Source organism: Pipistrellus kuhlii, unplaced genomic scaffold (genome assembly GCF_014108245.1).
Source record: "Pipistrellus kuhlii isolate mPipKuh1 unplaced genomic scaffold, mPipKuh1.p scaffold_m20_p_4, whole genome shotgun sequence".
In the NCBI taxonomy this organism is placed as follows: Eukaryota; Metazoa; Chordata; class Mammalia; order Chiroptera; family Vespertilionidae; genus Pipistrellus; species Pipistrellus kuhlii.
In genome coordinates, this window is record NW_023425540.1 from 5,211,243 (window position 1) to 5,232,336 (window position 21,094).

Genomic DNA, 21,094 nt, shown 5'->3' on the forward strand with positions numbered 1-21,094 from the left:
CAGGTGGATTCATTGTGAATTTCCTGCTCCCCATCAAGTATACATCAAAAGGCAGCTGGAGATATAGAATCCTTCGGCCTGTTCTCTGCCTTCTCCACTGGAGTTGATTTCCATCAATGACCTCTCCTGTTCACTTCCAGTTGGTCAGGAATAGACCCTATTAGAAGCACTTGATCTTTCCGGTTTCAGTTTCATTTTCTATTTTCTCAGATTCTCCATTATGTTAATAACAGAGTCATTCTCCTTTGCCCAGGACCTGTGTCAGTGACACTGTCTTTATTTCTGCTTGGTCCCATACTCTGCAGCCACAGGCCAAGCCTTTTTCCTGGAGCACAGTCCAGGCTGACTGGGGCACACGGCATCTCCTATACAATTTCTGGGATTCATCTGCAGAATCTCAACTCTCCCCAGAATAAACACATCTCTGGAATCCTTTCCAGATGAGCTCCCTCTTTCTTTTCCCTGGGTGCTGCCTCCTGACCTGATGACATTCCCCCCAGTTTTTCTCCTCCATTAGATAATGTGGTGGAGAGCAGACAACTTTGTGTCCCCAAGTATCTACCAAGTATTTAATATATATGTGCTGAATTGTGGCCCTGCGGCTTATTGCTTGTATGTTATTTTCACCAACCAAACTGTGATTTCTGGGAAGGCAGAGGCTCTGTCCTACTCAATCTTTGTTTCCTCAGAGCCAGGAACAGTGCTCATGATTTTGAAAAGTGTTTTGGAGCAAATGTTTTTTTAAAAATTGATATTTTTTTGAGAGAGGAAGGGAAGATACACACACACACACACACAGAGAGAGAGAGAGAGAGAGAGAGAGAGAGAGAGAGAGAGAGAGAAAGAGAGAAAGAGAGAAAGAGAGGAGAGAGAAACACTGATTGGCTGCTTCCCACAGATGCCCTAACCAGGAATTGGACCTACAACTTTGTAATGTGCTCTGACTTGGAATCGAACCTGCTACCTTTTATTGTATGGGACAACGCTCCAACCAACTGAGCCATACCATCCAGGGCTAGAGCAAATGATTTTAAAGAATATTTTAGGAGAACTCAAGAGTAGAGCAGTACTGAGAGATAGATAATGATATATATGATAAATATGTATGTATTTATATATATTTAATTATATACATGTGCTATAGGGTTTTAATTGTATTAAAAGCCTATTATGTGTGCAAAACAATGCTAGATATTGAAAGAATAAAAGGAGTCAAAATGGGTATCGGTGGATGATTCGAATTGGCATTTGTAGAAGGTAATGTGTATTGAGGTGTCCATACATTCTTTTGAAATACTTATGAAGCATTTTTGCCTGAAGTCTGAGCAGAACCATTCTCAGCATCTCTCTGTGGCATTCTCTTAAAACACTCTTGGGGCATTTCCCATGAGCTTCATGTAGGTTAAAATAAAAGGGGCTAAAGGGGAAAGAAGAAACCTACTGCCTCAACATATTCGGTTATATATCCGAGTTTTCCCTTCCCTCCCTCCTTCTCCCCTCTCCCCTTCCTGTACTTAAGGCCACTTACTGAGATATAAATATGTATATTATGTATTTTGTATTTACACACAACCTTCAAGGGGTACAACATTTGACCTCTGATATAGAGGGCTTTAAAAACAATATATATATATATATATATTTTTATTGATTTCAGAGAGGAAGGGAGAGAGAGAGAGATAGATGCATAAATGATGAAAGAATCATTGGTCAGCTGCCTCCCGCACATCCCTATTAGGGATCCAGCCTGCAACCCGGGCATGTGCCCTTGACTGGAATTGAACTGTGACCTCCTTGTTTGTAGGTTGATGCTCAACCAATGAGCCATACCAGCTGGGCTAGAGGGTGTTTTTTTTCTAAAATTAAAAATTTTTATTTTTAAAAATTCTTTATTGTTTAAAGTATTATATATGAGTCCTCCCCCTGCATTGACCTCTCCCTGCTCATTCCCACTCCCCCAGCACATGCCCACCCCCTCCTTACTGACGTGACCATGGGTATGTTTATATGCATGCATACAAGCTCTTTGGTTGCTCTCTCACACTCTCATGTAACACCCCCCCCCCCCCCCCCACCTCCCCATCTATTCCCCTGCATCCCCCCTGAAGTTGGATGATCTGTACTATGCTTCTGTGTTTCTGGATCTATTTTATTTCATCAGTTTATATTGTTCATTATATTCCACATATGAGTGAGATCATGTGATATTTATCTTTCTCTGACTGGCTTATTTCACTTAGCATAATACTCTCCAGGTCCATCCATGCTCTTAAAAACGGCAAGAATTCCTTTTTTTAATTTATTTTTTATCACAGTATAGTATTCCATTGTGTAGATGTACCACAGATTTCTAATCCACTCACCTGCTGATGGGCATTTAGGCTGTTTTGAAATCTTAGCTATTTTAAATTGTGCTGCTATGAACATAGGGGTGCATATATCTTTTTTGATTGGTGTTTCTGTTTTCTTGGGATATATTCCTACAAGTGGTATTACTGAGTCTAATGGCAGTGTCTTTTGAAGCAGATAAATTTTTAATTTTGACAATATCCAACTTAACTTTTTTTTTTTTTTTTTTTTAATCAGTTGTGCTTTTGATGCTGCCTCTAAGAAATCATTTTCTAATCAAGGTCATATTTTAAGAGTTTTATATCTATGTCTATGGTCCATTTTAAGGTAATATTTGTATGATATGAAGTAAAGGCCACATTCACCTTTTTGTCTCAGCTAATAATTTAATAAAAAAAAATTAAAAAGAAAAAAAAGAAAAAGAAAGAAAGAAATACACACACACACACACCCACACACACACACTTCCATTGAATTGTTTTGGTGACTTTGTTGAAAATCAGTTGGTCATAAATGTAAGAATACAAGTGGTATTTCTGTAGTATTCATTTTCTGCTCTGATGCTAGATTTCAGAGGGCCTAATTTTAGTAATTGTATGTTTATAGCAGTAGTACTGAATCTGTTTCTCTTAAGTGCATATGCATTCTTATTTGCAATTACTCTGTGGGTGCATGCGAATTATGTATGCTTATAAAGATTATTGTGGGTTTGTATAGAAGCTAAAACATTTCCCCCATTTCTGTGGAACCTTAATACTTTAGTATTTGGGTATTTTTGAAAAGAAGGTCGTTCTTGTTGGGTTTGTTCTGCCAAGAGAGCCAGCCAGTTTCAGACTGTTCCACTGCTCACGCTGCTTTTGTAGTCTTTCGAGGAAAAATTAAACCAAGATCTCTTAAGTGATTTCCATGCAAAATTAATGCTTCCCTTAACTTCTGCCAAATGCTCTGATGCATTTATGCAGCAGATACCAGAAAGTTTAGAGCTTGTATTTGGAAAGAATTCAGCATTTTAAGATAGAAAGCATTTGTGCCTGGGGCAATGTAGCGACCCACCTGTGTTTTTTTCTTGTCTTCTGGGTGTTTTTATTGTGTTTTCATAAAGGCCCAGGCAGATGCTTCTTCTCTTTTCAAATCTTTTTCATAAAACAGTTTTAATTTTACAAGACCAGATCTTCCTTCAAGTTTCAAAATATGTGTTCTTTAACATAAAATGTTTTGACAGATACCTACTGGCTGGCCTTGCACTTTAGCATTCATTTTTGAAGACTGAGACTCAGAGAATCAGAGCCATAAAACATAGTGTAATTAGTCGCCATCAGATTCCGCCTAAATTTATATTTCATACATTTATATGCCACATTAGCTGCTTTCTTTTCTTCTGTTATTTTGATAACTGGCTCAACCTGTTACTATACAACTGAAATAAATGGAACATACTTAGTGCTGGGTTTATTAGCTTTAATATCTTATTTATGGTCTGAGAGGAAGAGCAGAAAGGAGCCAGTATTTATTGAGTGCCTACTGTGTTCCAAGTGCTGTCCTGGACACGTTTACATCCCTAATCTCATTTAATCCTCACAACTCCTCATTGTGGCAGCATTACCCCGTTTTAGAGAGGAAGAACATTAAACAAGCTGATAATGATATTTGTGTGTGGTCTTTCGTATCGTAATTCTAAAGGATCAGCTGACTCTGGGGGATGTTCAGTTATAAAAAAGGAGAAACCATCATAATTTATCCCCCAGTTGCAGAGCTGCTGTAGAAAGAGAAGGCACACAAGTCACTTCTCGATGTTTTGTGCATATTAACTGTGGGAGACTTAGTGACTGAGATAGGAGACAAGTAAGCAACACAACATGTTCAGCAAGGGTAAGGTTTGAATGTTCAGATACAAATGTTACAAAGCAATGGATATTTATATGCAGAAAAAGAACATGGACTTTGGACCACGTATAAAACAGCCCAAGAGCCTATCAGGAGCTGAGTGGGTGAAAAAACTGCGGTACAAAATAGAATACTCTGTGGCTGTGAAAAAGAAGGAGCTCTCACCCTTTGCATCAGCATGGATGGATTTGGATATTATGCTAATAAGCAAAACAAGTCTGTGGAGAAAGACCGCTATCACATGATCTCACTTACATGTGGAATCTAATGACTAAAATAAACTGACGAGCAAAATAGGTCTAGAGGCATGTATGCATGGAACAGCCTGACAAATCTCAGTGGGAAGTGGGGACGGGGCAGGAAGATATTAGCCAAAGAAGTTACGTACACGTGTGCATAAGCCCTGGACACAGACAATAGTGTGGGGAGGGCTGGGGTAGGCTGTATGTATGCAAATTTGTTCATAAAATTCCTTATCCTTTTAATGTTATTAAGCTTTATAATGATATCCTCTCTTTCATTCAATATTTGATATTGTCTACATTTCTGTGTTTTTTTTTAAATCAATTATGCTAGCGATTTGTTAATTTTATTGAACTTCTCAGAGAGCCAGCTTTTGGCTTCTCCGCTGTTTTTCTGTTTTCTGTTATTCTTTGTACTCTCATTTTTATTATACCCTTCCTTCTGCTTGCTTTGGATTTAATTTTCTCTCCCTATTTTTAGTTTCTTAAGGTTAAATGCTAGGTCATTGATTTGAGGTATTTTTTTCTAATATGTACAGTTAATGCTCAATTTCTCTCTATGTCCTGTAGCAACTGAATACCGTGAATTTTGATATAGTATCTTTTAAAATCTGTTGTATTCTATCCCCACCCTAGCTCTAGACTGCTGGTGAAAACTCAGGGGCTGACAGCTTTGTTTTTGCTCCTCCCAAGAGGCATGAGGTCTTTGCCTGTGCCGAAGAGCAGGACATCATTCTCTTTTAATGACCTGTTTTTTCAGTGTGCTTCCTAGTGTATGTTATAAAATGGTGCATTAACACATGTAAGGAATTCAGGAAGTAAAGTGTATATACACGGTGTATGTTCAGAAATTTTACCGATCATAGTGTCTCCGTCAGAGCTGTGTGGAGGCCACTGCTTACTTAGAGGGTCAGAACGAACAGATGTGAAGTAGAATCTGCCCCTTGCTGTTTGATTTGACAACAACACGGTTCACCTTGTTTCAGAGTAACCTCATGTATAACCGGAAAATGTTTCACAGAGCACATTTCATTTAAAAATATTTATTAAATGTGTATGCTTGAAAGTTGAAGCAGCCTTTGTTGGCTCTTCTGTGTTTTGAACTCCTTTCTTCTTGGTGCATGACAATCTCCTTATTCTTTTTAGGACGGTGAGGACATGGGACGTTGAAAATCCAAAGAAACAAAAGAGTGTGTTTAAACCACGGACGATGCAGGGTAAAAAGGTAATCCCCACCACGTGCACATACAGTAGAGATGGAAACCTCATAGCAGCCGCCTGCCAGAACGGAAGCATACAGATCTGGGACCGGAACCTGACGGTGAGTCAAGGACACTTAAGTCCGTTTTTCTTAGAAGAAAGTCACCTTATACTACTATATAAGACAAATGTTAAAATGTTATGAAGATCAATTTTCTGACTTAAGCCCTAATTTAAACTTCAGTGTTAGTTGATAAAACATTGGAACTTTTGCAGTAAATAGCATTTCAGCAAATATACCAGCTTAATATTTTCTAATGTTTTTAAAGTAAATTAGGTCTTTTGGTATAAAAATTAAGAAGCACAATGCAGTTTATTATACAGCATTTCAATGTACATGATTTTGAAAATGAAGAATTTGATGGTAATATAAAGCAAGACTAAGCAGAGAGCTAGAAAATACCCTTTAAAAATTTTAAGAAAATCGTGAAATGTTCAAGAAGATGCAGCCATTGCTTTGCAGTTATTTGTGTAGTAATTTAAAAAATATTTTGTCTTTACATTCCATGACATTCCATTTGAATAGGTTTCAGATTTTTTCTTTACATTATTAGAATAAATAAAAATTGAATTGGAAAGGATCATAGAATTCTATAATCATAGAAATGATGAATATAAAAGACTTCGACTAATTTTGTGAATTGCCAATATGCTTTAAAAAGGGCTTTGTATGCCTGGCCGGTGTTGCTCAGTGGTTGAGGGCTGACCTATGAACCAGGAGGTCATGGTTCGATTCCTGGTCAGGGCACATGCTCTGGTTGGAGGCTTGATCCCTAGTAGGGGGTGGGCAGGAAGCAGCTGATCAATGATTCTCTCTCATTGATGTTTCCATCTCTCTCTCCCTCTCCCTTCTTCTCTGAAATTAATAAAAATATATTTAAAAGAAGGGGGGGGCTTGTAAATGTGATAAAATAAGAACTTTTGATAAGTAGAATGATTCTACGTTACAATAGTACAATTTAGTTATCTTTTTTTCAACAGTAATTAATTTTATTTTTGTATTTTAAAACTTTGTTGTTCAAAGTATTACATATACCCCTCTTAATCCCCCACTGACTCCTTCTAGCCCGCCTCCCACCTCCCCGCCCCCCCAAGGCCTGTACCATCCTATTGTCCGTGTCCATGGGTTCTGGTCTACTTATTAATTTTATTCAGTACGTTTTTATTAAGTACCTACTATATGGCAGGCACTATTCTAGGCACTAGAAATATTGCATATTAGCCAAAATTCCTGGCCCTGGCTGTGTAGCTCAGTTGGTTAAAGCGTTGTCTAAATTAGTGTGTTTCTTTCTCCCTCTCTCTCTCTCAAATCCAATCAATCAACTAAAAAATTAAAAAAGAATTCCTGCTGTCATGGAATTTACATTCTAGTTCTTTTTAAGAATTATAAAAATAATGTCTTTCAAATAAAACACGTACATTTTGAAAGGGGTCCCAGGAAAATAGTTGACCTTTCAGGCGGAAGAGTTGAAGTTAGTTTTCTAGGAACACAGTAAAAAGTAAATGGTAGTGAAAGAAGCAGCCATGTTTATAATGCCAGAAATAGCTTTGGCATCTTCTGTTTGTCAGATCTCTTTATTTCTGTTTTCATCTTCACTATAAACCCCGTAAAGCTTCATAACAACACAGAGATTTTTAAAATCCTTTGAATTGTAAACTGAGTTATAGCCAAGCAATAAATTTTTAAGTAACTGGCTTTCATTGTCTCTGGGAGCTGTTGATTTAAACATAGAAATTCTAAACCATGAAGTCTTCTTGTGTAGCTTTAATAGTGTCTGAGTAACATGGTTCATATATATTTATGTGTGTGTCTTTCTCTTAGAAACTTTATATTTTTATAAAGTTGATTATCTTTTTAAAAGATTGGCCTTGCATATCCCTTGGAGTAATGAGTATCCTGTTTCCAGGTTTGTAGGAAATAAAGCTGTTGGAATGCTAATTCCCTTCTTTCTCCCATCTTTTCTAGCCATTCTGCTAATCACAGTCCTTGATCCTATATTGTTAGAATTTAATAGTACACGAATGTATAGCTTATTATAGCATGTCCCATTCATTATATTTTATTTATATTTTTACATTTCCATGTAAGTGTGGGTTAGAGCTGGGGTAGCTGGGGCTAGAGCTGGGCGTCACATCGGGAGATAAGCTCCTGGGCAGGTAACTCTGGTGAGTAAGAGAGCATATGAACCACCAACCAGGGCAAAATCAACATTTTAACTCATGTTGACATTTGCTTGATCTATGGCCTTGTTCACCTTACCCTTTATTAATAGGAATTAAGAGGTTTTTATTTGATTTTTTTGTTTTTGTTTTTTTTAATCAATCTTTATTGTTCATATTGTTACAAAGGTTCCTCATCTCTTCCCCCCTCCACCAGGTTCCCACCCCACCCTCCGCCCCCTCCCTATCCCCCATTGTCCTCATCCATAGGTGCACAGTTTATGTTCAGTCTCTTCCTCCCTCCCTTTCCCCGATAGTAAAACCCTTTTCAGATAGTAAATCAGTTACTTAGCATTTTCTCATATCAATAATACCACCACATGCCCAATGATACATTTCACACAAAAGACATTTCCAAATAGGTCAATCAGCCTCATCCAGGCCCCACCCAAGGCACTCACAGATCAACACCCCAGCGCTATACTAACTCAACACATCCAGATCTAAGCCTTCATCACTTGATTCAGCAGACCCTCAGGTTCCCACAAAAGTTTCCAGCCATGTCTGAGAGGCAGCCGTGGGGCAGGGGCAGGCGAAGAGCGAGCTGTTCCGGGCCTGGCTGTTCCGGGCCTGGCCTCCGTTGCTCTGGTTTGTTCCGCAACCAGTTGCTCCGGGTCTGGGCACCGCCGCTCCCGACCTAGTTGCCCTGGACCTGGCTGCTGCTGCTCCAGGCCTGGCCCCACCAGACCCGGCTGCTCCGGGCCTGGCCGCTCCCAGCCTGACAGCCGCTGCTCCAGGCCTGGCCGCACCAGACCCGGCTGCCCCGGGCCCGGCCGCTCCGAGTCTGGCCGCTCCCAGCCTGGATGCTCTGGGCTTGGCTACTGCTGTTCTGGACCTGGCTGCTCCCAACCTGGCTGCTCTGGGCCCGGCTTCTCCGGGCCCGGCCACTCCAGGTCTGGGTGTTCCTGGACTGGCCTCCCTGGGCTTGGCTGCCTCCGCCTCAGGCCTGGCTGCCACTGCCCTAGGTCTGGCTGCTCCAGTGCTGGCTGTTGTTGCTCTGGTTCTGGCTGCTGCTGCTCTGGGGCCTGGCTGTTGCTGCTCCGGGCCCGGTTGCCATTGCTTTGTGCCTGGGCACTCTAGGCCTGGCCGCCGCTGTTCCAACATTCTGTCCTTTTTTTTGTTTTTGTTTTTTTTAAATGCATTTATGTTGCAATGTTGGCTGGTGAGTTGAGTTCTGACTTAGTCTTTGAATTTTCAAGATCTTCTTTGTATTCTTTCTTAAGTAATTTTACTATCTTTTGCTCTCACTTGATGTCTTCACATTGAGAACTTTGGTTTCTTCCTCCTGTCCTGGGAGCTCAGCAGGTTGGCCTGTGGTACCCCTTTGTTCTCCCCGGGCTCCCGCGCTGCTTCAGCCTGTTGCCGGGGTCGGCGCCGCCCAGGAAGCAGCCCCCGGCCTTGGCTCCGTTGCCCGTGCTCATAGGTCGATGGCTCAGGGGCACCCCCCACCCCTGGGGGCCCCGTCGCCCGGCTCCCTGCCGGCGCCCTGCTGGCTGGTGTCCGGCAGGGGTTCCTGCTCCCTGTCGCGTTCCTCCAGTCTGGAGCTTTTTTTTTTCTCCTTCCCGCTAAGGGAGTCCAGGATCAGAGTCAACAGACTGTCCTCTGCGCGCAGTGCGCGCGACTCTGGGGGCTCCGCTTTTCGCCACTCCCCTGGGATTCCGCCTCACAGCCCCGTCTCCCCCTGCCGGAGCCTGGGTCCCCAGGGTCTGGTCCAGGACTGGGGTTCAGAGCAGTCTGGACTGAGGCTCAGCGCCGCTAGAGGCTTTGTTTCTTCACGTTAGGGTAATCCAGCATCAAAGTCAACATTCAGTCCTCTGCGCACGACTCCGGGGGCCCTGCTTTTCGCTGCTCGCTTGGGATTCCGCCTCACAGCCCCGTCTCCCCTGCCAGTGCCTGGGTCCCCAGGTTCTGGCTCATAACTGGGGGTCAGCGCTGCTGGTTCGGGGGTTCAGCCCAGGCTGGGGGTTTTATTTCCTTCCTGCTAGGGAACGCCAGGCAGCACCCAGCCCTCTCCTCTTCTCCGGCTGCAACCTCTCCACGACGCGCGCACTCGCGCAGCATGTCTCCGTACCTTAGGCTTTTTTTCAGCTCCTCTGATTTTCCTTCTGGTTTTCTCTTTCCTTCTTGTTGTAGAATTTTCAGTCAGTCGACTACCTGTAGCTCTGGGCGATGTCCACTCTACATTTTAGTTGTATTCCATTGAAATTGTTGTGTGCTGCTGCGGTTAGGTGTCTACCCGAGCAGCCATCTTGGATCCTCCTCCCATTTTTTTCTAAGAGGTTTTTATTTGTTTTTACATAGAGAGAGGATTTGCAATGTGATTAAATTTAATTGAATATAGCATGGACAACCTTGTAAGTAACATATAACTCTAATTTGCTTTTTTCAAAATTTATTTTAATTGAATCATAATTTTATACATGTGAAATGTATACGTTTCAAAAAATCCATTACTATTATTTTATTATTAATTGCCTCTTCTTTCTAATCTTATCATCACATCTCTATCCCAAATGCTTGTGAATTACCTGGTATGTATCCCTCTGTACTTTTCTCCATATCTCTATAACTGTATATATTTATATATCTAGCTATCTATGTAGGTCAGAAAAATTTCACCTGGTATTTTGAGTACCTACCACTTCACTGAGAAAGAGTCAAAAGTCAAAAATGTGTCCTTTCCCTTCTTTCTCTAAAGGCTGATCACTTAATAATTCACAGGCCTTTCCCCCCCAGTCGTTGTTCAAGTTAAAGCAGTGAAATACTGCATATGGGAGGGCAGGGGTGGGGGGGAGAAGCATATTATAGGGAAAATAATGACTTTAAAAAAATCCTCACCTGGGGATATATTCATTGATTCAGAGGGGGGGAGAGATGGGAAGGGAGATGGAGGGAAGGTGAGAAAGAGAAGGAGGAAGAGGGAGGAAGGGAGGGGGAGAGGGGGGAAGGAAGGGAGAGGGAGGAGAAGTGAGAGAGAAATATTGATCAATTGCCTCCCATATGCACCCTGACTGGAGGTTGAACCCACAACCCAGGTTTATGCCCTGACTGGGAATCAAACCCACCAACTGAACCATCTGACCAGGGTGAAATTGACATTTAAAAACAATTTTTAAAAAGCAAGTGATTGAATCACCCTTTAGGAAAAAATGGTGTTATCGCTATAAAAAAATATAAACAGCAATGTTAAAAATTCGAATAGAGATTTTTATCTTTTCATTAGGCCTAATAATACTGGGAGTCTAGAAGACTATCTGTGGACAGCTGAAAGTCTACTGTATAGTTCTGCAGCACATTTTGTCAGTGAAACCTGAGAATTGCAATTACATGGAACTTCCAGTCTATCAGTTCTGTTTCCTAAGCTCTTATACACTGCATTTTCTTTATTCATGAAATTAGGGCATGATCCCCACCTTGTCAGGTTATTTTGAGGTTTATATTAGGCAATGTACTTAAAGAACCCAGAATCAGACTTATTGCATAAACAGGTTCTTAATAACTATTGGCCTTCTTCCTCCTTTTTCTGCTTAGCTCCCAGGTGTTTTACAGTTTTTGTGGAATAATGACCAGTTGCTACAAGTTGCTCTACATCCTCACCAAGGCTTATTTATCTTTTATATAATAGTCATCCTAACAGGGTGTCAGGGTTATTTCATTGTTTCATAAGTGTTCTTAAAACTTAAAAATTTATAAGTACTCTTAAAACATTTTCTTAATTTTTAAAGTTTTTATTGATTTTAGAGAAAAGGATGGAGAAAGGACAGGAGGAAGGGAGGGAGAGAAAAGGGAAGAGAGAGACAGAGAGAAGAGAAAGAGAAAAAGAGAGAAACATCAATTTGTTGTTCCATTTATTTATTTATGCATTCATTGGTTGATTCTTGAATGTGCCCCAAGCAGGGATTGAACCTAAAATCTGGCGTATCGGGACGATGCCCTAAACATCTAAACTGAGCTACTTGGCGAGGGCTAAAAAATGTTAACTTTTAAGTAAAATAGAAGAATTTTCCCTAAATATGGTAGGAATAGAAAACATATGTATACCCATGGGTGTATGTTGATACTTAGGAGAGAAAAAATGGAAATTAGTCATGAACCCAAAACCTCTCATTTAAAATATATGAGTACTAGAGGCCCAGTGCACGAAATTTGTGCATGAATAGGGTCCTTAGTGGCTGCAGGTGGCCAGCTGGGGCCTTCCTTCATTCCCCACTGCCCTCTGGTGGTCAGCACACATCATAGCAAGAGATCAAACTCCCAAGCCTAATGCACTTTGCATAGTAGGCTTTTATATATATAGATATGAATAAAAGCTTCTGTATGGAGTGAAATGAATAAACATTATAAGTAAGCAATTAGTATAATGTTAGATTTCCATTATGTTGAATAAATAGACCAGAGGGCCTATGTAGATTAAATAGAGAATGATGTAATTTTTGTCATTATTTGGTGACTTGAATTTAGCCGAAAAATTAAAGTGAAAGTAATTATGAACTATTTTTTAAAGGTCAGACATGTCTACCTGCATTGTGTTCAGTCATGATTACAGAGAGTCATTTTGTAACTCTGTTTTCAATTTCATCATACATGTATCCAAAGCATAGCTCATAATTTCCTCTGAAAACCAGATCCCAAGCTTTGCCTTTTTAATGACCTCCAAAAAAAGTTAATTTTGGCTTTTTTCTGATTATAAAAGTAATCCATAATTATGTGTAAAAATGTTCACCAAAATAGAAAGGCATCTGAAGAAAAAGAGTCTCCTATAACTACACCATGCAGAGGTGAGCGTTTCTAGATTCCTTTCTCTCCTCACATAAAGTGTGTGTGTCCTACAGAGCTAATAATTGGCACACCTCTTCCCTACCTGGAGTCTAATGAGGAAATAAGACTAATCACTAAAGCAGGACAGATGAAGGCCAGAGTCCCCCTTCGTTACAGATGGCAGAGGAAGATGAAAGCCAGATGTGCCTGCTGACTAACTCCTGGAATTCGACAGACTTGCCCCCTCCTCCCCACTCCAGTCTCATCCAACACTGAACCTGGCCAGGCTGGCCCCCGGAAGACTCAGGGCATGGAGAGGCAGAGACTTACTCCCTGAGGGCAGTTGCACTAAAAAAAGAAAAGGGAAGCCCTGGCTGGTTAGCTCAGTTGATTGAGTGTTGTCCCATGCACTGAGAGGTCACTGGTTCAATTCCTATCAGGGTACATGCCCAGGTTGTGGGTTTGATCCCCAGAAAGGGGCATATAGGAGGCAGCTGATTGATGTTTCTCTCATCCATGTTTTTTTTTCCTCCTGCTTTCTTCCTCTTCTCTAAAAAAATCAATAAAAACATATTAAAAAAAAAAGAATGGAAAAAAAGGAGAAAAGAAAAGGGAAGAGCTGAGCCAAGCATTCTCCCCACAGTCACAGGTCAGATTAAGAAGCCATCTTCCTTCTCAGGAAAGCCTGAATGGGCAGAGGCTGGGCAGAGGACATCAGATCGATAGTACCTCGGAGGCTATGGGAAAGAGTTTGAAGACTCTTCTGAGGGCAATAGGGCCATTGGGTTTTAGAAGAATGACATCATCATCCAAATTATATTTTAAAAAGAACCACACTAGCCCGGCCCATGTGGCTCAGTGGTTGAGCATTGACCTATGAACCAGGAGGTCATGGTTCGATTCCCATTCAGGGCACATGACTGGGTTGTGGGCTCGATCCTGAGTGTGGGGTGTGCAGGAGGCAGCTGGTCAATGATTCTCTCTTATCATTGGTGTTTCTATCTCTCTCTCTTCCTCTCTGAAATATAAATATATATATGTATATATAATCATACTGGCTCTTCTGCATGGGGACAAAGGCAGAAGCAAGGAGATGGTTGGGGGTTGGTGGTTGCAGACATCCAGATCATTTCCTGGGCAAGAGGTCACTTGTTTGATTCCTATAAGGGTATGTGCCCAGGTTGTGGGTTCGATCCCCAGTGGTAGAGGTCATGTTTGGACTCTTTAGGGTTTTTGAAGCTACAATTGACAAATGGGTAAAATTTAATAAAGGTAATTTTCCACAGTATTTAAAACTATGCTTTTTAAAAGTCTTGTACACTGGCATACTATAGATAATTTAATTTAGAAAATTATTCCATATAACCCATTTGATTATTACCTTTCATGGTGCCTGATTTTTCTAATGGTGAATAGGCTATGTGAGAGTTTATAGATTGCATGAAAGCCTGCTTCAGCATTGTGTTATTTTAGCAAATTTCGAGCAGCTAATTTTACTTTTATTGTTGTCTTGTATTCATTGACAATACGGTATGAATGCTCCCCAGTTATTTTTAAAAGACTGTTGGGTTTTCTCTGGCACCAGTCACATCCCGGGCAGTGTGTAGGAGGACTGCCGTGTCTTCTGAAGGGCCAGGCTCTGGGCGCTGCAGAATGAGAAGCCTATATAAGGGCTGCCTCTCGCTGGGAGACTCCCTGAGCCGGCCCCTCAGCTGTGGGACAGCCGAGATTTATTCTGTAAGCTGACGAGGCCAAACATTACTGTCCTAACCACTATAAACAACATAGTAAATGGTAAATGTTCACTCCTCGAGTCGCTAGTAGGACTTATATACAGAAAGTACAGTCTGAGCCAAAAATGTGAAGCAGTCCCCTAGTCTGCGTGCATTCTCTAAACCAGCCCTGATTCATTGCACACGGACGTGACGCAACCGGCAGCGACCTGGCTCCCAGGCCCGGGTGCTGCGGGAATCCACCTGGCATTTTCCTTTTCCTTCTTCTGCTAATGACTCAAGCCCTGATGGCTGTCCACACTGCTTACAACTTCTCAGGAACTTGCATTTTTGTATGTGAGGCCGAAATGGAAAACATTGCAAGACTCTGTTAAACCTCAGCAATTGAGAGTATTTTAAATATTTACCCATTTTGTGACTTATCAGAGTTTTGGGGGCTTTCAACTCTATTCCACAAAGTAATGCAAGGATCAGATCTTAATTCAGAAGTATTTTTGAAGTCTTACAATTAGTTATATAAAGAATTACTCTCACTGGAAGCTATCTGATAAAGAATTTTATAGTAGTTCCCCCTTATCTGCAGGAGACACGTTTTCAAGACCCCCCAGTCCAAGCCTGAAACCAGACAGTACTGAACTCCATATAAGCAAATACTATGTTTTTTCCTATATGTACATACCTATGATAAGGTTTAATGGATAACTTAGGCATGGTAAGAGATTAACAACAATAACAAATAGTAAAATAGAACAATTATAACACTATGCTGTAATAAAAGCTATGTGAATGTGATCACTCTCTCAAATACCTTATTGTACTGCACTCAGCTTTCTTCTTATGACGACAGGAGATGGTGACAGTGCCTGTGGGAAGAGATGAGGTGAGGTGAGGGCGTAGGCATTGTGACATAGCTTTAGGTTACTATTGACCTAAGTGACTCATGGGTGGTGGTGTATGTAGTGTCGCCATGCTGGACAGAAGGGTGGTTTATGTCCGGGTACGAGGGAGTGGACAGCATGAGATGCCATCACACCACTCATAGGTGCAAGAGTTAAAACTTATGAATTGTTTATTTCTGAAATTTTCTATTGAATAATTTGCATCACAGCTAATTGTAGATCATTGAAACTTTGGAAAGCCAAACTGCAGATAAGGGGAACTACTGTATTTTTTGCAGGAAAAGTGTGACCTTCGTGGGCAGAAAACACTGATGTGTGTGGGACAGGTGGTGAAGGAACCCACATCGGTGTATCTCACGGGATAACCCTTTTTATCCTAAGAGAGCCTGAAATTTTACAGACAGAGAAAGGGCGGGTTTATCTGAGAAAATTGTATTATTATTATTATTATTATTTTTTATCCACAGTCTATTATAGTTTACATTGTGGTTGACTGCACACATATCTGTCCACCCCAGCACACACCCCAAAACTGAAACAGACATTTACTATGACAGCTTCTAATCTTGCAATAGACAGTGCATTCCTATCTATTTTTTCATTCATTTTTGTTTCTAAGAAGGTAGTGATCATAGTCTGTTAAATTGGTTTTATGACCCACTGATGAGTTAGAATCCAGAGTTTATTCAGCACTTTAAAGCATGTCTCAAATATCATTGGATTTGCACAACAACCTTGTGAGGCGGGAAAGGCTAATGTCAGTTCTGTCAAAACGCAGTAAAAGCCTGTAACCAAAACAGAGAAGTTTTGAGTGATGGTGAAAAAGAAATGGTTTGGGGCATCGAGTGACCAGAGGTCCCCATGAACACTGGGCACCTGCATGGTGAGGGAGCGGGAGGAGCTGCAGATGGAGAGCTGGAGGCGGATGGAGGCCGAAGATGCTTTGTCTGCTGGGGAGTTTTGCCTGTGCCCTTGAAGATATCTGGTATGCCACCAGAAATCACCTGAGCTCAGTAGGTACTAGGCTGTTAGTCTCTGGAAAAGCTACCAAAATTAGTGTGCTGGGCTCTCCCTATGCAATTACCATAGTTCACCCCTGCAGTCTCAGCCATGCTAATCCAGTCCCATCCCTAGGTCAGCCTCTTTCCCAGACTCCATCTGTTTGCATAGTTCTCCTAATTCCTTCACATCTATAGGCCACCTTGCTGTTTACTTAATTTAAAAAATGATTTATTTAAAAATTATAATTACTTTTGAAAATTGATGTAAATGCACATAACATGCAACTAACCACTTTAAAACATACAATCCAGTGGTTTTAAATGTATTCACAATGTTATGCAACTACCAGCTCTCTCTGGTTTCAAAACTTTTTATCACCTCATAAGAACATGCAGTGCCTATCAAGTCATCCCCCAGACCCCCCTCCCCTAAGGAAACATTATAACACTACTATAAATAAGAAGCCAAAGTTGCTGTAAATAGAGCATAGCAGTTTTTCAAGTTCTGTCAAAAGTAAAACAATTATAAATACTAGCTAGCTGTCTGCCAAGGCTCGGTGCCTGAAGTCCTTCTGTGTTGAAGAGATATTGGCAGGTGTTACGGAGGTATTAAAGACAAATTATTGCCAAATCAAGACTTTCTGCTTGGTATAATCAGAACAATTGGAGGAGAATTTTAAAAACATAACTCTCCTGCTATGAGTTTACTGCTACGTAATGCTCTTCCCTTTAGCCTCCTAAAATTTGTCAGCTGTAGCTGAAATCACCTTCACCTCCTTTCATTCCTCTTCTCATGAAAGGGACTGTACATTACCCCCTAGTTCTCTATTCCTGAGCCCCTGGAATTCAGCCTGTTCTACCAGGTATGGTGAGTGTCATTTTCATTATTAGTATCAAATCAGGTATTTACCCAATAGTGAGCTAGATGCTTGGGAAGTTTTAAGGAAAGGACAGATACTACTCTCAAAAAATATAGATCTTGTGAAAATTAGTTTATGCACAATAAACATAAAATAAAACATAATAGTCAGATAAGTGGGTGATATTCTAAAAGTTCACTGGCTTAAATTATGGGGTGCTTGAGTACTTTTTCTGTAACTAAGACTTAACATGAGTTCTTACGGTGAATGTTCTGCATTAGCCCAGTGTGGCTCACCTTTTTGTGCTGCTCTTTGCATTCCCCAGAGGTGGCTCTGGGGTGATAATAAGAGTGTTTTGCCTCTCAGATTTTATTTTCCTCCTCTGAAGAATGAGCTTCATCTCCAGCTGCTTAAAAGGATGAGGCAAAATAAACTTTGTGAAAGTGCTGGCACAGGGCTTGGCACTCAGGAGAAGGTCAGTACGAATTCATTCTTTACGCAGTCCTTTACATTCCTAGTCCTTTTCAATACATTAAAGAGCTGTATCAAGACCCTTTGCCCACATAACCCAGTGGCATTGTTCTGATGTCACCTGTAGAACGTGACCAGACATTTCACCTCCTCTCACTGCTACCTCCCTCCACATTAGTAATGATGGGTGGCAGTGAGAGTAGTGATAGTAGTGACAGTAGTAGTAATAATAATAATAATAATAATAATTAGAATAGGAGCTAACATTGCTTGCCTGTTATGTACCAGGAATTTTTCTAAATGCTTCCAATGTATTACTCCCATTCTTCCTCTCCAGCTGAAGGACCATCCTCAAGGAAGAGATGGGGGAAGGAAGGGAACAGGGGGGTTGGGGAGAGGGGGGCGGCGTGGGGGAGGGGAGGGGGAGGGGGTTCATTCTTCTCTAAAGGTTTGAAAAACCAGGAATCGCTTATGCTCCAGGGCAGACATGTCCAATAGAAGATCTGAAAAGACCCAACTTCCGTCTGTCTGTCCAAGCAGGGCCTACAAAGTTGGGTGTGTGGGGAGCTAGGAGAGAAGGAAGGGGTAGGGGACATTGTACAAAGCGAGTTTCTAGGCCCTTCTATCACAGTTAACAAGGATCAAACTGCAGTAGAGGGTGAGGAAGACAAGAAATCTATTCAGACTCCAGTGACTTCCGCGTCATTCCCTCAGCTGTGCTCCCAACTGCTGTCATCTGAATCGGCTGCATTAGAATTACTTCCAAATTGTATTTCTGGTTTCCTTCATGAAAACAGTGTGTAGAGTCCACATACATTGAAGGAATAATTCATTTTGCATTATATTTATGCCTTATATATTTTATTACTGAGAGAATCAAGAAATGGCATAAAATTAAAACGTTTTGCTAAGTTTAAATGTCCATAACTTAAATTCCTTGTCATTGACTAGATCTAGTAGCCAGATGACATCTTGCTGTTTTATTTTTAAACCTAGAAAGAGTTGATTGTAAACCATTTAGTAGCAGAACAAACTTTCCAAATGCTATGAGTTAAAACATATGGAGATGCTAAAGATACTTGCCTGGGGCTTGAATGTTTTCCCACACATAAACTGTGTATCTCAAAGGAGGAAAGATGTTTTAGATATTTCACTGAAATATTAATTTGAAACCCTAGCAAAACATATAACTTCTTATTTATTTTTTAAAAATTCTTCATTGTGGAAAGTATTATATATTTCCCCTTCTCCCCTCATTGTCCTCTTGTATGCATATAAGCATAAACAATGGACACAAATAACTTATTTTTAAATAATATATTTTATTGATTTTTTACAGAGAGGAAAGGGAGAGGGATAGAGTTAGAAACATCGATGAGAGAGAATCATCGATCAGCCGCCTCTTGCACACCCCCCACTGGGGATGTGCCTGCAACCAACATACATGCCCTTGACCGGAATTGAGCCCAAGACCTTTCAGTCTGCAGGCTGACGTTCTACTGAGCCAAACCAGTTTTGGCACAAATAACTTATTTTTATATTGATAAATTAAGTACTTTTGTTAGATATGATAAGCCCCCCATATCCCTAAACCCACATTCTTAGAAAGTGACCCTCTTGTATAAGCCTGAAACTGATATGGTAGCTGTGTGTGTGTGAATGTGTTCTTTTTTTTTTTTTTTTTAATAATATATTTTATTGATTTTGTACAGAGAAGAAGGGAGAGAGATAGAGAGTTAGAAACATCGATGAGAGAGAGTCATCGGTCAGCTGCCTCTTGCACACCCCCTACTGGGGATATGCCCGCAACCAAGGTACATGCTCTTGATCAGAATCGAACCTGGGACCCTTCAGTCTCCAAGCCGATGCTCTGTCCACTGAGCCAAACCGGTTTCGGCTGTGTGTGTGTGTGTGTGTGTGTGTGTGTGTGTGTGTGAATGTTTGAGGTTGATAGTGATTGCTCATTTAAGTGGTGTTTCTCCATTTACAAAGATAGACTTGGACCAAGTGTTTCTATTTCATCTTATAAGAGAGCGGTTTTCAATCTTTAAAAAAACCAGCGTGTAGCCTGTTTTTCAGTGAGTTAAGAAGACTGTGTGACGCTTCATGTTCTGTACTCTGGTACAGAAAGAGTGGCTAGATTGAGTGTGCTTTTCAAATGAGTCTTTATCCCTACCCCACATAGTGATTTGCCATGCCTCTATCCGCGGCTTCGGGGTGGGGTGACGTCGAGAGGGAGGCCTACTTTTTCCCCTTTCAGTAAAGGGCTGTAAGCAGGAGAGATGCCTGATCAGACCTAAGTTTTGAAGAAACACTTTGTTTTCCATCTGGGAGATAGATCAAAGGGAATTAGGCAGGTGAGGGGCGGTCAGTTAGATTTCAGGTGAGTCCAGTCCCAAATGAGAGGTGATGAGGAGCTCAATTGAGTATATGGAGTGAGAATGGAAGACCAATCCAGAGATGTGAATTAGAGAGCATTAGGTTACAAGGCACATATGACTGGGTAGATGTTTGTATCTGAGGAGTGAAGGGTGAGTGACTGACTAGTCTGAATGCCTGGAGGCCTAAGCCACCCTCCAAGGCGGGGAGATCTGCCTGAGGAAGTGGGGGAACAGAGGAGGCTGCAGGGAAGTCAGTTTTGGATGTGCGGAGTCACAGAATCCTCAACTGCATAGCCACCTCAGTTGAATAAGTCAATGAGTTTATTAATTACTGGGGTGTGTATCCATACCCATTACTGTCTTTCCCCAAATTTTGTCTGAAAAATGCCCTCACTTTTTGGCTTAGGGCTAGATTTCTATTTCCAGAACTTCACCGAGATTGGATTCTTTCCTCCACGATCTCCTCGCCCAATTTCCTTGTTTTTGCTGATTGAATTTCCATGCCCTGACCCCATGCCTTCTTTATTGGTATTACCACTTTGCTTAAGATCTCTGGCCCGTGTTTAACGATGATTTTTACCAACTCCTCTGTGCCTTACTCATCTTTGGGTCAGAATCCCTTCTGGCTGCATATATTGAGAGAGATGGCACAGTAATCCCCCCTAGAGATTGTATTTTCTCCATGTCCCTCTGCACTAATTTTGATACAACTCCGCTGTGTCGAGGCAGAGTGCCGGACGAGGTCTGTGCCCTGCTGCTTAAGAGCTGCCATTCGAAGTCACCCCTTCTCCACCACAATGGAGAATTCTGACTATAATGTACAGATCTAATGCTGAGATGTTAGTGAAAATGTGAGGAGTGAGACAGTCCTTTAGCATGACTTTAATGGATTTAATAACCTTTTCCTGTTATTTAATGGAGAACTATCAGGAACTTGAAACTCTCTTCACCTTTCTTATCCTGTTAGGACACAAAAATGAGTTTATGTTGCAAGAGTGAGCATGTACATTTTCAGCACTTTGACGTCTAATGTGCT

The 21,094-nt window shown here is 41.2% G+C and overlaps 1 protein-coding gene across 1 annotated transcript in view; it reads left to right on the plus strand.

The window, feature by feature from the left end:
- WDR70 (WD repeat domain 70) overlaps window positions 1-21,094 on the plus strand; it is a 163,590-nt gene that overhangs the window by 84,522 nt on the left and 57,974 nt on the right. The window contains exon 11 of the mRNA XM_036410445.2: window positions 5,622-5,796. Coding sequence (XP_036266338.1) covers window positions 5,622-5,796 — 175 coding nt within the window. The remainder of the gene's footprint in view (window positions 1-5,621; window positions 5,797-21,094) is intronic.